Source organism: Mustelus asterias, chromosome 8 (genome assembly GCF_964213995.1).
Source record: "Mustelus asterias chromosome 8, sMusAst1.hap1.1, whole genome shotgun sequence".
In the NCBI taxonomy this organism is placed as follows: Eukaryota; Metazoa; Chordata; class Chondrichthyes; order Carcharhiniformes; family Triakidae; genus Mustelus; species Mustelus asterias.
This window is the reverse complement of record NC_135808.1, coordinates 127,840,386-127,859,016: the sequence shown is the minus strand read 5'-3', so window position 1 is coordinate 127,859,016 and position 18,631 is coordinate 127,840,386. Positions and strand designations below refer to the sequence as shown.

Here is an 18,631-nt window from a genome sequence, read left to right as displayed (position 1 = left end):
TGGAAAAAGGCCAAATTTGAAGAAATGAGAAAGGATCTAAAAAGCGTGGATTGGGACAGGCTGTTCTCTGGCAAGGATGTAATTGGTAAGTGGGAGGCCTTCAAAGGAGAAATTTTGAGAGTGCAGAGTTTGTATGTTCCTGTCAGGATTAAAGGCAAAGTGAATAAGAATAAGGAACCTTGGTTCTCGAGGGATATTGGAACTCTGATAAAGAAGAAGAGAGAGATGTATGACATGTATAGGCAACAGGGAGCAAATAAGATGCTTGAGGAGTGTAAAAAGTGCAAGAAAGAAATCAGGAGGGCTAAAAGAAGACATGAGGTTGCTTTGGCAGACAAGGTGAAGGATAATCCTAAGAGCTTTGACAGGTATATTAAGAGCAAAAGGATAGTAAGGGATAAAATTGGTCCTCTTGAAGATCAGAGTGGTCGGCTATGTTTGGAACCAAAAGAAATAGGGGAGATATTAATTGGGTTTTTTGTATCCGTATTTACTAAGGAAACTGGCATGGAGTCTATAGAAATAAGGCAAACAAGTAGGGAGGTCATGGAACCTATACAGATTAAAGGAGAGGAGGTGCTTGCTGTCTTGAGGCAAATCAGAGTAGATAAATCCCCAGGATCGGACAGGGTATTCCCTCGGACCCTGAGGAGACTAGTGTTGAAATTGCAGGGGCCCTGGCAGATATATTTAAAATGTATCCACGGGTGAGGTGCCGTATGATTGGAGGATAGCTCATGTCGTTCCGTTGTTTAAAAAAGGCTCAAAAGGTAATGCGGGAAATTATAGGCCGGTAAGTTTGACGTCAGTAGTAGGTAAATTATTGGAAGGAGTACTAAGAGATAGGATCTACAAATATTTGGATAGAGAGGGACTTATTAGGGAGAGTCAACATGGTTTTGTGCGCGGTAGGTCATGTTTAACCAATCTATTAGAGTTTTTCGAGGAGGTTACCAGGAAAGTGGATGAAGGGAAGGCAGTGGATGTTGTCTACATGGACTTCAGTAAGGCCTTTGACAAGGTCCCGCATGGGAGGTTAGTTAGTAAGGTTCAGTCGCTAGGTATACATGGAGAGATAGTAAATTGGATTAGACATTGGCTCAATGGAAGAAGCCAGAGAGTGGTAGTGGAGGATTGCTTCTCTGAGTGGAGGCCTGTGACTAGTGGTGTGCCACAGGGATCAGTGCTGGGTCCATTGTTGTTTGTCATCTATATCAATGATCTGGATGAAAATGTGGTAAATTGGATCAGCAAATTTGCTGATGATACAAAGATTGGAGGTGTAGTGGACAGTGAGGAAGGTTTTCAAAGCTTGCAGAGGGATTTGGACCAGCTAGAAAAATGGGCTGAAAAATGACAGATGGAGTTTAATGCAGACAAGTGTGAGGTATTGCACTTTGGAAGGACAAACCAAGGTAGAACATACAAGGTAAATGGTAGGACACTGAAGAGTGCAGTAGAAGAGGGATCTGGGAATACAGATACATAATTCCCTAAAAGTGGCCTCACAGGTAGATAGGGTCGTAAAGAGTGCTTTTGGTACATTGGCCTTTATAAATCAAAGTATTGAGTATAAGAGTTGGAATGTTATGGTGAGGTTGTATAAGACATTGGTGAGGCCGAATTTAGAGTATTGTGTGCAGTTTTGGTCACCTAATTACAGGAAGGATATTAATAAGGTTGAAAGAGTGCAGAGAAGGTTTACAAGGATGTTGCCGGGACTTGAGAAACTGAGTTACAGAGAAAGGTTGAATAGGTTAGGACTTTATTCCCTGGACGTAGAAGAATGAGGGGAGATTTGATAGAGGTGTATAAGATTTTGATGGGTATAGATAAAGTGAATGCAAGCAGGCTTTTTCCACTGAGACGAGGGGAGAAAAAAACTAGAGGGCATGGGTTAAGGGTAAAGGGGGAAAAGTTTAAAGGGAATATTAGGGGGGGCTTCTTCACACAGAGAGTGGTGGGAGTGTGGAATGAGCTGCCAGATGAAGTGGTGAATGCGGGCTCACTTTTAACATTCAAGAAAAACTTGGACAGGTACATGGATGAGAGGGGTGTGGAGGGATATGGTCCAGGTGCAGGTCAGTGGGACTCGGCAGAAAAATGGTTCGGCACAGACAAGAAGGGCCAAAAGGCCTGTTTCTGTGCTGTAATTTTCTATGGTTCTATTGTCTCATGGACTACACTCAGAACCCAGATGGACCATATGTGGCCCCCGGGCCGCAGGTTACCACCACTGTTTTAGGTGGTAGAGGGTGCAGGTTTGGAAGATGCCATCAAAGGAGTCTTGTTGAGTTGCAGTGGTACATCTTGTAGACGGTAAACACTCTGCCACTGTGCGTCGGTGGTGTATGGAGTGAACGTTTAAAGTGGTGGATCAGGTGCTGATCAAGCGGGTTGCTTTGTCCTGGATGGCATTGAGCTTCTTGAGCGTTGTTGGAGCTGCACCCATTCAGGCAAGTGGGGAGTATTCCATTCCAGTTCCTGACATACCTTGTAGATTATGGACAGCGTTCTGTTTCAGCCAGAACAGAAAAGGCCGGAGAGAGTGCAGACATTCTACAACACCAGCCATTCGGATTAGCCTCTTAGCTCCATCTCTTCCATTATTGGTGTCCCCTTGTTCCATTAATCTGGCCAGTGGTTATCAATTTGGTTCACAGTTTAACAATTGGACAGTGGAATCAAAATACAATTTCTAAATTTGCAGATGGCACCAAATTAGTGAGGATAGTCAATACTAAGAAGAATTGCAATAAATGACATGGAGGTCTTTAAAATGATGAAAGGTTTTGATGAGAGAGGATACAGAGTGACCATTTCCTCTTGTGGGGAAGAGCATAACTAGAGGCCATCACTTTAAGATGGTCCCCAAGAAATCCAATAGAGACTTCAGAAGAAACTTCCATATCCAAAGACCGATGAAAATGTGGAACTCACAGCCACACGGAGTGGTTGAAGTGAATAGTATTGACGTACTTAAGGGGAAGCTAAACAAGCCAATGAGGGAGAAGGGAATAGCGGGTTACGATGATAGATTTACATGAGGAGAGATGGGAAGACACTTGAATGGAGAATATAATCATTCATGTCAAGAGCAGGGATGTACCTCTGAGGCTGTATAAGGCTCTGGTCAGACCCCATTTGGAGTATTGTGAGCAGTTTTGGGCCACGTATCTAAGGATGTGCTGGCCTTAGAAAGGGTCCAGAGGAAGTTCACAAAAATGATCCCTGGAATGAAGAGCTTGTCGTATGAGGAATGGTTGAGGACTCTGGGTCTGTATTCGTTGGAGTTTAGAAGGATGAGGGGGGATATTATTGAAACTTACAGGATACTGCGAGGCCTGGATAGAGTGGACGTGGAGAGGATGTTTCCATTAGTAGGAAAAACTAGAACCAGAGGGCACAACCTCAGGCTAAAGGGACGATCCTTTAAAACAGAGATGAGGAGGAATTTCTTCAGCCAGAGAGTGGTGAATCTGTGGAACTCTTTGCCGCAGAAGACTGTGGAGGCCAGGTCATTGAATGTCTTTAAGACAGAGATAGGTAGGTTCTTGATTAATAAGGGGATCAGGGGTTATGGGGAAAAGGCAGGAGAATGGGGATGAGAAAAGTATCAGCCATGATTGAATGGCAGAGCAGAGTGGCCTAATTCTGCTCCTATGTTTTATGGTCTTGGTTGGGCAGAATGGCCTAATCTTGAGTCATATGGGAAGGTGATGGCCTAGTGATATTATCACTAAACTATTAATCCAAAAACTCAGCGAATGTTCAGGGGATCCAGGTTTAAATCCCATCACAGCAGATGGTGAAATTTGAATTCAATAAAAAAAATCTAGAATTACGAATCTACTGATGATCATGAAACCATTGTCGATGATCAGAAAAACCATCTGGTTCACTAATGTTCATTAGGGAAGGAATTCTGCTGTCCTTACATGGTCTGGCCTACATGTGACTCCAGAGCCAGAGGTTGACTCTCAACCGCCCTTCAAGGGCAACTCGGGTTGGCAATAAATGCTGGCCAGCCAGTGATACCCATGTCCCATGAATGAATAAAAAATATGTATCCTATATAATTCCATGTACACAGTTAAAGGGTGGTAACTTCTAAATCTTTCTTAATTTGCAATGAAATGCATAGGGCCTACATGCAAGAACCTGCACTGACCAATCAAAATAAGTGTTTGTAGGAAAACAGTTTTACATGACTTCAGGGTGCCTCGAAGCAACTTACAGACAACACACTATTTGTGAAATGCAGCCAATGTTGTAATTTGGAAAAACAGAGATGCCAATTTGCACACAGATAAAGTCCAGCAAACGGGGAGGCAATGGCCTAGTGGTATTATCATGAGATTATCACGAGGAGTTGGTTTGCAGGTGCAGCAGATAATTAAAAAGGCAAATAGAATTTTGTCCTTCATTGCTAGAGGGATGGAGTTTAAAAACAGCAAGATTATGTTGCAGCTCTATAAGGTGCTGTTGAGGCCACACCTGGAGTACTGTGTACAGTTTTGGTCTCCTTACTTGGGAAAGGATATACTGGCACGGGAGGGGGTGCAGAGGAGATTCACTAGGTTGATTCCGGAGTTGAGAGGGTTGGCTTATGAGGAGAGACTGAGTAGATTGGGGCTATACTCATTGGAATTCAGAAGAATGAAGGGAGATCTTATAGAAACATATAAGATTGTGAAGGGAATAGATAAGTTAGAAGCAGGGAGGTTGTTTCCACTGGCAGGTGAAACTAGAACTAGGGGGCATGGCCTCAAAATAAGGGAAAGCAGATTTAGGACTGAGTTGAGGAGGAACTTCTTCACACAAAGGGTTGTGAATCTGTGGAACTCCCTGCCCAGTGAAGCAGTTGAGGCTACCTCATTGAATATTTTTAAGGTAAGGATAGATAAATTTTTGAACAGTAAAGGAATTAAGGGTTATGGTGAGCGGGCGGGTAAGTGGAGCTGAGTCCACAAAAAGATCAGCCATGATCTTATTGAATGGCAGAGCAGGCTCGAGGGGCCAGGTGACCTACTCCTGCTCCTAGTTTTTATGTTCTTATGTTCTTATTAATCCAGAAACTCAGCTAATGTTCGGGTTCAAATCTGGCCACAGAGATGGTGAAATTTGAATGCAATAAAAGTAAAGTTTATTTATTAGTCACAAGTAAGGCTTACATTAACACTGCAATGAAGTTACTGTAAAAAATATCTGGAATTTAAAATCTACTGATGTCCATCAAACATTATCCATTGACGGAAAAATCCATCTTGTCCACTCATGCCCTTTAGGGAAGGAAATCTGCCACCCTTACCTGGTTTGGCCTACATGCGATTCCAGAGCCACAGCAATGTGGTTGACTCTCAACTGCCCTCAAGCAACTAGGGATGGGCAATAAATGCTGGCCGGCCAGCAATGCCCATGTCCCATCGAGCCAGTTCTTGCTGGTGTTGGCTGAGGGAGAAACATCATTCCCGATACCAGGACTGCCTGCTCATCTTTGAATGGTGACATGAAATCTTTAAATTCCAAATGAGCCATCAAAATAGACAGCGAGGATCCCAATTTAATGCCTTATCCTAGGAATCCTTGCAGCAAACAATACAGCCCTGCACCAACACGACACAGAGAAGTCAGTGCAGAGAATATTCTCAAATCCCTTAACTGTCAACCTGTGAACTCAGAGCGCCATCGACAGAGCTGAACATATGGTGAACCTTTTAATAGAAATTAGTGGATGAATCTATGATCCATTGTTCATTAGTTGGCAGTTTTCTCCAGGAAACTTAACATCCTTTGACCTGCAATTCCATTTAGGGATCGAGGTTTCAACTACCATATGGCAATGAACGCAATGGTCGTCCTCAGGGATAGTTAGACATACCAATTCAAGAACGTTTAAAAACAGAGAGAGGCCATTGGTCTCAAACAGGGCTATTTCATTTTCACAGGTCAACCCCAACTATTATCTGTTCACCACCCACTTCAATCCTTATTCTTGCCAAACACATATCTGGTTGTTCCGTAAAGTCATCTGGTTCTGTGGTGACATATTCAACAACTCTGAATTCCATCTGGGTTAAAGGTTCAAACTGAGTACAGAGGGAGTGCGGCACTGTTGGAGGTACCGTCTTTCTGACATGACACTGTACTAAGGCCCAGCCTCTCCTTTCAAAATCCAGTGGTTAGCACTGTTGCCTCACGTGCACCAGAGACCCAGGGTTCAATTCCGGCTTTGGGTGACTGTCTGTGTAGAGTTTGCACATTCTCCCCGTGTCTGCGTGGGTTTCCTCCGGGTGCTCCGGTTTCCTCCCACAGTCCAAAGGTGTGTGGGTTAGGTTGATTGGCCATGCTGAATTGCCCCTTAGTGTCAGGGGAATGTGCAGGGTAAATATAGGGTTACGGGGATGGGGCTGGGTGGGATTGATGTTGGTGCAGGCTCGATGGGCCGAACAGCTTCCTTCTGCCCTGTAGGGATTCTATGATTTATCCCTCAACCGGCATTAAGTCATCTCATTGTTTTTTGGGGGAGTCTTGCAGCACTCAAACTGACTGCCAGATTTTCAATATTGTAACAGTGACTCCACATCAGAAACAGTCCATTTGTTGTAAATCATTGGCTTATCCTCAGGTTGGGAAAGGCACTACATCAATGCAATTTTGTTTTGTCTTTCAACCTGAAATGAATTGAAGGTTTTGGGCAATGGAGTCAGTGCAGCGTGCAGTCTTTAAGCATTAATAATTGAATTTCTGGGAGAGGAACTCTGTGATTGTGTGTGAGTGCCCTCACACAGACCTCTCCTTTCTCAGAGTTCATTTAAGTTTCAGTCAGACAGCCTGATAATCGGTTTAAAGTGGGGTAGCTACTTTGAATGCTGTCCTTTATCTCAAGGGGCCTGGGATTCATAAGTGAGGAATTAATGCTTCAGTTTGCATCAACAGGGACAAAATAGAAATGGTCGAAAGCATCACATTTTTAGGTGTCCAGATCACCAACAACCTGTCCTGGTCCCCCCATGCCGACACTATAGTTAAGAAAGCCCACCAACGCCTCTACTTTCTCAGAAGACTCAGGAAATTTGGCATGTCAGCTATGGCTCTAACCAACTTTTATAGATGCACCATAGAAAGCATTCTTTCTGGTTGTATCGCAGCTTGGTATGGCTCCTGCTCTGCCCAAGACCGCAAGGAACTACGAAAGGTCGTGAATGTAGTCCAATCCATCACGCAAACCAGCCTCCCATCCATTGACTCTGTCTGCACTTCCCGCTGCCTCGGCAAAGCAGCCGGCATAATTATGGACCCCATGCACCACGGACATTCTCTCTTCCACCTTCTTACGTCGGGAGAAAGATACAAAAGTCTGAGGTCACGTACCAACCAACTCAAGAACAGCTTCTTCCCTGCTGCTGTCAGATTTTTGAATGGACCTGTCTTGCATTAAGTTGATCTTTCTCTACACCCTAGCTATGACTGTAACACTACATTCTGCACTCTCTCGTTTCCTTCTCTATGAACAGTATGCTTTGTCTGTATAGCGCGCAAGAAACAATACTTTTCACTGTATACTAATACATGTGACAATAAATCAAATCAAAGTTACACATAGCCTTGGTCAAGTCTTACAGGCATCCTGCGATCACTTTTGGCCACCTCACCTCAAGAAAGACATATAGGTCTTGGATGGGGAGCACCGCAGAGTCACACAATGGTATCAGGCTAAAAGGGCTAAAACATGAAGGCAGATTGCACAGGCCTAATGCTGGATTTTCGGCTCCAGATCTATCCCTCCTCAGGGCCACATGTGCCGAGGCGGGAATGAGGACTGTCAGGATTACTCACGCTCACTGAGACAATCAGCCTCATTAATGGCCTAATTAAAGGCAATTCAAAGAGGCCATATGAAATGGTCCAGTCCATCTCCAGGTTCCCGGTGGTAGCAGAGCCCAGTTCTGGAGGGAGCCTCCTGGGGGTAGGCCAGGGACCGGCACACCAGGTAGGCTGAGAGGCACAGCCTTCCTGCCTGGGCACAGGAGCAGCCACAGGCCACCCTGTGGAGGAGTTCCTCCCCACTACACCTTTGTTTCATATACAAATATGTGTGGAGTTTGCACATTCTCCCCGTGTCTGCGTGGGTTTCCTCCGGGTGCTCCGGTTTCCCCCCACAGTGCGAGTTAGGTTGATTGGCCATGCTAAATTGACCCTTATATCAGGGGATTAGCAGGATAAATATGTGGGGTTACTGGAATAGGGCCTGGGTGGGATTGTGGTGCAGACTCAATGGGCCAAATGGCCTTCTTCTGCACTGTAGGGATTCTATGATTCTTTTCTACATCAACTATCTGGCTGCAAAAGACATTGTTTAATTTTTTTTTAAATTGGAGAGAGGGAGTCTCTGGGTCGAAGCTACATTCTGCTGCTCCTTATAAACTGGAAAGACCATAAAGACCATAAGTCATAAGAACAGAATTAGGCCCCTCGGCCCATCGAGTCTGCTCTGTCATTCAATCATGGATGATATTTTTCTCATCCCATTCTCCTGCCTTTTCCCCATAACCCCATATCACCTTATTAATCAAGAACCTATCCAAAGCCTCAGATTTGCCTTAAAATCTCCCAAGAACCTGCCCACTGTTCTTAAGTGGACATGTAAGAAGCCTCATGGCCAACTAATGGGGCGTCCCTGTGAAAATCTCAGTCGGTGATTGCACGCAGAGATGATCCAGCCACCCCAGATATGTGAGTTTCGAAGGTTGTGTGGCAACCTAACTTAGCGGCAACTTACTCTTGCTCCTATTTCCTATGTTCCCAAGGGCAATTAAAGAATATCTAGGCCCACATCCCTTGAACGAATTTTGATAAAACTGAGGTGAGGCACAGATCAGCCAGTGATCCAACTGGACGGCAAAACAGGCTTGAGAAGCTAAGTGGCCTTAACCTGTCCTTCTTCCTCATAGCTCTATTGCAAGAGAACATTCTGGGAAGTCAAGATGAGAAATTATTTATAGGTTGTAATGGAATTCATGCAGAAAACATGAAGCCAGCTAAAAATTAAAAAAAAACAAATGTCTACAGTTACCTTTCTCTGATGCTGCTGTCCTGGAAAATTCAGGAACAAAAAGCTCTTGTTCCCATGGCAACTGCTCCTTCTCCTTCTCCTTCTGCTTCTTCCCACGCTTTCGTTTTAATTGATGAGCCAAAATAGCGAGCGAAGCAGCCCCCACGACAGAGATCAGCAAGAGTTTCCTCAGCAGAGGAGGGAGCTTTACCTGAGGCAGGCAGCAAGAGAAAACCAGTTTATCCATTAATTTATTCACTAATGCAATCTTGCAGGGGATTTTAATGGTGGGTTCTCATAGAAGCTCATAAAATCCCTACAGCGCAGAAGGAGGCCATTTGGCCCATTGAGTCAGCACCGACAATGATCCCACCCAGGGCCTATTCCCATAACCCCACTTATTTACCCTGCTAATCCCTCTAATCTGGTGCACGTGAGGCATCCCGGGACACTAAGGGTCAATTTGGCATGGTCAATGCACCTAACCCGCACATCTTTGGACTGCGGAAGGAAACCGGAGCACCCGGAGGAAACCCACGCAGACATGGGGAGAACGTGCAAACTCCACACAGACAGTGACCCGAGCTGGGAATCGAACCTGGAGCTGTGAGGCAGCAGTGCTAACCACTGTGCCACCGTACCGCCCTGAAACGCTGCTGCTGGAGGAAAGCGAGTGGTCAGTCGTATCCCGGTACATCTCCTGTGCACCCCCACACTCCCTTCAGCTCACCGCTGGTGGCCACGTCTTCACTCATTCAGGCCTCACTCTCTGGAATTCCCTCCCAAACACTTTCTCATCTCTGCCTTTCAGACAATTAAATCATGGCCTGATCCGGAGGAGTAGGAATACGTTTTTAGGGGCCATTTACTGATGCGCTTCTCCTTGCAGGGCTTACTTGCCTCTTGGGAGTGAAACTGTTTAAGTCTGAAGATTATTCATTAGTGTCACAAGTAGGCTTACTGCAATGAAGTTACTGTGAACTTACTGTGAAAATCCCCTAGTCGCCACAGTCCGGTGCCTGGTCGGGTACACTGAGGAAGAATTTAGCACGGCCAATGCACCTAACCAGCACATCTTTCAGACTGGGAGGAAACTGGAGCACCCGGAGGAAACCCACGCAGACACAAGGAGAATGTGCAGACTCCACACAGACAGTGACCCGAGTCGGGGATCGAGCGCTGTGAGGCAGCAGTGACCCTGTTGTGCTATGCAATGTACCCTTGATAGGTGATACTCACTCTCTCTCCCTCTCATTCTCCTGGGTGAACAACACTAATAGTAGAAAATAAAACTCAAACTTGCGAGAAAGCTTCTTGTTATAGTCCGGGGACAAGAACACAAGACTCCATAGGCTCCACGCATTGGAATTTTCCCTCTAATCCCTTACAGGCCCAGGCTTTTGATCTGCCCTCTTTCTTTGGCTCAGTATTGGCTTTTGTCTGCTTATGCCTCTGTGAAGCGCCTGGGGACGCTGCCCTAGAGTAAAGGTGCTATAAAAATACAAGTGTTTGAAAGGTTTTGATGGAGGACAAAAGGAAAAATTGATTGCACAGACTGAAGATTCGATAACCAGAGGACAAAGATTTAAGGTCAATGGTGCGAGGGATAATGAGAGATTTTTTCTTAACCACAGCAAGTTGTTGAGATGAAGAAAGCATTGCCTGATTCAATAGAAATTTGTCTGAAGGAGTTGGAAAAATAATACTTGAAGGGGAATAAATTGCACAGCTATCTATGGTGAATGACCAGGGGAATAGGACTAATTTATAGCTCCTTCAAAAGAGCCGGCACAGGCACGATGGACTGAATGACCTCCTTCTATTCTTACAGAAGAATCATAGAATCCCTACAGTGCAGAAGGAGGCCATTCGGCCTATCGGGTCTGCACCTGCTCTCTGAAAGTGTGTCTTACCCAGGCCTTATCCCTGTAACTTCACACATTTCACGGCATTCGGCCTCTGATCTTCGGGTAAGCGTTCTCCAAGGCGGCCTTCACAACACACGACAGCGCAGAGTCGCTGAGCAGAGACTGATAGCCAAGTTCCGCACACATGAGGGCGGCCTCAACCGGGATCTTGGGTTCATCTCACACTATCTGTAACCCCCATAACGACTTGTCTGGGCTTGCAAAATCTCACTAACTGTCCTGTCTGGAGACAATACACATCTCTTTAACCTGTGCTTAACGCTCTCTCCACTCACATTGTCTGTACCTTTAAGACTTAATTACCTGTAAAGACTCGCATTCCAATCATTATTTTGTAAATTGAGTTTGTGTCTTTATATGCCCTGTTTGTGAACACAACTCCCACTCACCTGACGAAGGGGCAGCGCTCCGAAAGCTAGTGGCTTTTGCTACCAAATAAATCTGTTGGACTTTAACCTGGTGTTGTGAGACTTCTTACTGACTTCACACATTTACCATGGCTAATCCATCTAACCTATACATCTTGGGACAATAAGGGGCAATTTAGCACGGTCAATCCACCTTACCCAGGCCCTATCCCTGTCACCCCACACATTTACCATGGCTAATCCATCTTGGGACAATAAGGGGCAATTTAGCATGGCCAATCCACCTAACCTGCACATTTTAGGACTGTGGGAGGAACCCGGAAAAAACCCACGCAGACACAGGGAGAACAGGCAAACTCAGCACAGTCACCCGAGGCCGGAATTGAACCCTGGCATCGAGAGGCAACAGTGCTAACCACCGTGCCACCATGCCACTCACAAATCTGTAAGATTCTATATGATTCTTGTTGGTGAAGATGATGTTGGTGATGGAGATGGCAGTGCTGATGACTAAACCGATGGGTGCCAAACCAACGACTCCTTTGACTTTACTCAGCATTGAATCTGTGACCTTCCCGATCTGTGTGGCTTGACTACACATTGGAGAAACTCACGATGCAGTCAGGCAAAGCAAGAGCTCATCTTCTGTTCTTAGTGAGGAAGATGTTGTCTCTGACAGGCTGCTACAGTTGAGGAACATTGGACCAGGAGTAAGTCGTTTATCTCCTTGAGCCTGTTCCAATAAATCAATGAAATCATAGCTGATCTGCAACCGAGCTCCAGCTTTACCCGATATCCCTCAATATCTTTGGTTGTTAAAAATCCATCAATCATAGTCTTAAAATCAATAATTGATCGGGTATCAATTGGCATTGGAGGAGGAGATTTCCAAATTTCACCCAGACTTTGTGTTTGCTCATTTCACTCCTTTATATCATAGAATCCAGACAGTGCAGAAGGAGGCCATTCGGTCCATCAAGTCTGCACTGTCCAACAGAACATCCCACTCAGGCCCTTTCCCGTAACCCCACATATTTACCCCACTAATCCCCCTAACCTACACATCTTGGGACACTAAGGGGCAATTTAGCATGGCCAATCCACCTAACCTGCACATCTTTGGAGTGTGGGAAGAAACCGGAGCACCCGGAGGAAACCCACGCAGACATGGGGAGAACGTGAAAACACAGATAGTGACCCAAGCCGGAATCGAACCCGGGTCCCTGTGAGGCAGCAGTGCTAACCACTGTCTCACCATGCCATCCTTTATTAAGTGTTCCCATCAGTTAAGAGGCACTTTTAAATTTTCCATTTATTCTTGTTGGTTTGATGTGTTTCAAAGCAGCTGTTAAACATTCAAGTATGAAAGCTTCTGGAAACTGCAAACCTTTAGGTGGCACGGTGGTGCAGTGGTTAGCACTGCTGCCTCACAGTGCCAGGGACCCAAGTTCAATGCTGGCCTTGGATCAGTCTATGTGAAGTTTGCACTTTCTCCCTGTATCTGCATGGGTTTCCTCCGGGTGCTCTGGTTTTCTCTCACAGTCCAAAGATGTGCGGGTTAGGTTGATTGGCCATGGAAAATTGACCCTTTGTGTCAGGAGGATCAGCAGGGTAAATATGTGGGGTTACAGGAATAGAGCCTGGGTGGGATTGTGGTTGGTACAGACTCGATGGGCCAAATGGCCTCCTTCTGTACTGTAAGGATTCTATTCTATGATTCCCTCTCTACAACCTAGAAGTACAAGGACAGCAAACTCATGGGAACACCACCACCTGCAAGTTCCCCTCCAAGCCACTCACCATCCTGACCGTTCCTTCACTGTCACTTGGTCAAAACCCTGGAACTCTCTCCCTAGAATCACCTACTCCTCATGGACTGCGGTACTTCAAAAAGGAAGCTTACCACCACCTTCTCAAGGATTGGAATAAATGCTGAACTCACCAGCAATGTTCACATCCCATGACTTGAATAAAAATTACTATTCTGCACTCTGCACTCCACCTCTTCCCCACATCTCGGTTGTGTTGAAAGGCCAAACTCCCCCTCTCCCACTTTATCTCATTGGTTTCCAAAATCTCATAACAGCCAGTTGGTGAGGAATTTCGTCCCAACACCCCAGATCTTCCCTTCCTCCTTCAGGCTTCGTGTCACCTAATTTAAATTATCATCATTTCACTCTTTTAGTCCGTGTGTTATTCAGATGAATCTGTGCTGTACGCATCTAAAACCAACAAGTCCTTTCTGAGGTGCAGCGGCTGAAACTCAACGTAGTCCTCCAGATGGAGTCTAACCAGAACTTTGCACAACTGCAGAATTAGTTGGGTGATTCACACCTTAATGTACAGGCACAGCAACAACCAATGGAGCAGAACCAAAGTTCCCAAGGATAGGTCTGCTCCACAAGTGGCCGAGACCGAGCCCTGCAAATCTATCTGGTTAAGGAATGGGAGCGCTTGGGTTGACTTAGTTCCCAACTTCCAGCACCAGGACTGTCATTTTGAAATCCAGGAGATCTTGTTTTCCCTTCACACCCAACCCTTCCAGAAAGATTATTGCCATGGGAAATATCACCCACCACACACTGGGCTCAGTGGACACCTGGTTGTACCAGTGCTGTACTGTGGCTTCAGTACACATGGTCTACACGATTACACTGCAGTAACTTAACAAGGTGACTTTCATATAATCCCACCATGTATCATCAGCCCGTTGCATTCAATCCATCCTGCCTTCCAACCTCTCACGGGCCTTTGTTCTTTCTTCCCTGTCCCCAGCTCCTCTTCTCTTCGGGTAGAAGAATCCTCAATCGAGGGTTGTCAAACCAATGTTTGTGCTGTGATCTTACGAGAGAGCAGAGCATGGAGATAGGCCCCTGGTCTACCCCAGCCAGAATGAGGATTGAATCCTGTGCACTTGGTGTTATTCTTCATGTGCAAACTGAGCTCCCGAGCTCGAGTACACGGTGGCACAGTGATTAGCACTGCTGCCTCAGCGTCAGGGACCCGGGTTCGATTGCCAGCTGCGCGGAGCCTGCACGTTCTCCCCGTGTCTGCATGGGTTTCCTCCGGGTGCTCTGGTTTCCTCCCACATTCCGAAAGGTGTGCTGGTTAGGTGCATTGGCCATGCTAAATTCTCCCTCAGTGTACCCGAACAGGCACCAGAGTGTGGCTACTAGCGGATTTTCACAGTGACTTCATTGCAGTGTTAATGTGAACCTACTAGTGACACTAATAAATAAACTTTAAAATTAACACCATGAAGAACAAAAGAAGCAATGTTGTAGGAACACTGTCTTCTCCATGTTCACCTCCAATTTACATACCATCCTGACTTGGGTGTATCTCACTATTCTTTCATCAGTGGCAGGTCAGAGTTACGCAATTGCCTTCCTAATATCATTAGCATCATGGAGCACCATCACACAAAGACTGTTATATTTCAAGGGCAAATTTCTCAGGGCAACTAGGAACAGACAAATAAACAGGCACATCACCCACATCCCATGAATGAATATAAAAACTTTACTGTTCAATGGTATAATCTCACAGCCAATGCAGTTCATGGAAACACTTGAAAATTAATACATTCCACAAGTGGTCTTAAAACTTCTCTATGTTTTCTCACTCCACAAATACTGACACACTCCCAGAGACCCCATGTAAACACTGACACACCCCTGTGAACTCCATGTAAATACTGACACACTCCCAGAGATCCCATGTAAACACTGACACACCCCTGTGAACCCCATGTAAATACTGACACACTCCCAGAGACCGCATGTAAATACTGGCACACCCCTGTGAACCCCATGTAAATACTGACACACTCCCAGAGACCCCATGTAAATACTGACACACCCCTGTGAACCCCATGTAAATACTGACACACTCCCAGAGACCCCATGTAAACACTGACACACCCCTGTGAACCCCATGTAAATACTGACACACTCCCAGAGACCGCATGTAAATACTGGCACACTCCCAGGGACCCCATGTAAATACTGACACACTCCCAGGGATCCCATGTAAATACTGACACATTCCCAGGGATCCCATGTAAGTACTGACACATTCCCAGGGATCCCATGTAAATATTGACACACTACCAGAGACCCCATGTAAATATTGACACACTCCCAGAGACCCCATGTAAATATTGACACACTCCCAGAGACCCCATGTATATACTGACACACTCCCAGAGACCCCATGTATATACTGACACACTCCCAGAGACCCCATGTATATACTGACATACAGACAGGGATCCCGCGTAAATACTGACACTCTCCTCGGGATCCCGCTGTAAATACTGGCACACTCACCAGGACGCTCTGTAAATACTGACATACTCCCCACAACCTCATATAAACACTGACACATAGAACATAGAACATTACAGCGCAGAACAGGCCCTTCGGCCCACGATGTTGCACCGACCAGTTAAAAAAAAAAAAAAAACTGTGACCCTCCAACCTAAACCAATTTCTTTTCGTCCATGAACCTATCTACGGATCTCTTAAACGCCCCCAAGCTAGGCGCATTTACTACTGATGCTGGCAGGGCATTCCAATCCCTCACCACCCTCTGGGTAAAGAACCTACCCCTGACATCGGTTCTATAACTACCCCCCCTCAATTTAAAGCCATGCCCCCTCGTGCTGGATTTCTCCATCAGAGGAAAAAGGCTATCACTATCCACCCTATCTAAACCTCTAATCATCTTATATGTTTCAATAAGATCCCCTCTTAGCCGCCGCCTTTCCAGCGAAAACAATCCCAAATCCCTCAGCCTCTCCTCATAGGATCTCCCCTCCATACCAGGCAACATCCTGGTAAACCTCCTCTGCACCCTCTCCAAAGCCTCCACATCCTTCCTGTAATGTGGGGACCAGAACTGCACACAGTACTCCAAGTGCGGCCGCACCAGAGTTGTGTACAGTTGCAACATAACGCTACGACTCCTAAATTCAATCCCCCTACCAATAAACGCCAAGACACCATATGCCTTCTTAACAACCTTATCTACTTGATTCCCAACTTTCAGGGATCTATGCACACATACACCTAGATCCCTCTGCTCCTCCACACTATTCAAAGTCCTCCCGTTAGCCCTATACTCAACACATCTGTTATTCCTACCAAAGTGAATTACCTCACACTTCTCCGCATTAAACTCCATCCGCCACCTCTCGGCCCAACTTTGCAACCTGTCTAAGTCTTCCTGCAAACTACGACACCCTTCCTCACTGTCTACCACACCACCGACTTTGGTGTCATCAGCAAATTTGCTAATCCACCCAACTATACCCTCATCCAGATCATTAATAAATATTACAAACAGCAGTGGCCCCAAAACAGATCCCTGAGGTACACCACTTGTAACCGCACTCCATGATGAATATTTACTATCAACCACCACCCTCTGTTTCCTATCCGCTAGCCAATTCCTGATCCAATTTCCTAGATCACCCCCAATCCCATACATCTGCATTTTCTGCAGAAGCCTACCATGGTGAACCTTATCAAACGCCTTACTAAAATCCATATATACCACGTCCACTGCCTTGCCCCCATCCACCTCCTTGGTCACTTTCTCAAAAAACTCAATAAGGTTAGTAAGGCACGACCTACCTGCCACAAAACCATGCTGACTATCACCTATCAATTCATTACTCTCCAAATAACTATAAATCCTATCCCTTATAATTTTTTCCAACATCTTGCCGACAACAGAAGTGAGACTCACCGGTCTATAATTCCCGGGGAAGTCTCTGTTCCCCTTCTTAAACAATGGGACAACATTCGCTAACCTCCAATCTTCACTCACGGAAACTCCATGAAAATACTGACACACTCCCAGAGATCCCATGTAAATACTGACGCAAACCCGCAAACTCCATGCAAATACTGACACACTCCCAGAGACCCCATGAAAATACTGACACACTCCCAGAGACACCACGTAAATACTGACACAATCCAGGGGACTCCATGTAAATACTGACACATTCTCAGAGACCTCATGTAAATACTGACACATTCTCAGAGATCTCATGTAAATACTGACACACTCCGAGACTCCATGTAAATACTGACACACACCCGGGAACCCCATGTAAATACTGACACACACCCGGGAACCCCATGTAAATACTGACACACTCCCAGAGACCCCATGTAAATACTGACACACTCCCCTCCCTCCCCCCTCCCATCCCTTTGTAAAATCTGAATATAAGATGGGGGCGGGGGGGGGGGGGTCGCCTTTTTCCCAGTTTTAGAAGAACACATTCAATAGGAGAGGTAAAGCAGCCTGACCTCGGGCAGAGTGTTATACAGAGACACAGGCAGATCAAGCGCTCGCAGGGCCAGGTTCTTGAGTTGCCTCGCTGCTGCAGGATCCTTAATGGGGTCCTCAGGTAGATCTTGCATATCTTCGACTTTCCATTCCCCCTTCAGCCAACTAGCCGACCTGTGAAAGGAGCAACTGCAGGGGGGGAAAAAACCCACGTTATTCAAGGAGAAATAAATCAGCCGGACAATGTTTGGTTTGCATTAAAGATATTGACATTCCCCTGCCAGGGATTCAGGGATAAATATTGATGCAGTTTTCTTTCTGCAGAGCCCTACCTGAATATTGCTCAGCCTCAGTTTTCTGTCGGTGCAACAGAGAGAGAAATAAAAGGGAGGGTTGAAATGATTTAGCCTCTGATGGGAGGGATGCGCGTATTACAAGCTGGATTCTTCCAGACGCATTAGTGCACCGAGGTGCCCCATCAGTACACTTAGCCAGCCTCGCAACACAGCAGGGAAGGAGGAGGGACTGGTGTCTCCTGCACCTTGTGACTATAGGCAGGACTGGGCAGGGAATGCAGCGGTCGTTGTCCCTGGCTGGGAGGGTGTTGCTTTCCTGTGGGGACCGGGGAGGAGGCGGAAGAAGGGGGGTGAAGCTATTCGTTTGCACTGCTATATTCAAAGCCTCCTCCTGTCCAAGTTTCCCTGATGTGATTGACAGCCCACCGAAACTCAGAATGGGGAAGGGAGAGTTGCTTTCAAGGGAGAGAGGCGCCTTCAGAAGGCATTTCGGCCTTTATTGTAGAGGGAGTTGGAAATTCAAGATAGGGAGGTCTTGTGACAGTTGTGCAGGGTGTTAGAATCTCAGGGTGGGACTTTCCCGCTAGGTTCTCCCCAAAACCAGAAAATCCCACCCGAGGTCAACAGATCTTTGCATGGCCAGTGTCCCGCCCACTGCCAGTCCTATGGCCAGTCCTA

The 18,631-nt window shown here is 46.1% G+C and overlaps 1 protein-coding gene across 2 annotated transcripts in view; it reads right to left on the bottom strand.

Annotated features, from left to right (window-relative positions):
- Nucleotides 1-17,840, bottom strand: part of miga1 (mitoguardin 1) — a 121,341-nt gene extending 103,501 nt beyond the window's left edge. The window contains exons 1-2 of one of the 2 annotated variants that reach the window (XM_078218967.1): nt 17,678-17,840; nt 9,077-9,266 (exon numbers count right to left, since the gene is read on the bottom strand). In XM_078218967.1, the coding sequence (XP_078075093.1) occupies nt 9,077-9,266; nt 17,678-17,791 (304 nt within the window). In that variant the 5' untranslated portion in view covers nt 17,792-17,840. The remainder of the gene's footprint in view (nt 1-9,076; nt 9,267-17,677) is intronic. The other variant, XM_078218966.1, reaches the window with a different exon arrangement.
- Nucleotides 17,841-18,631: the final 791 nt, after the last annotated feature.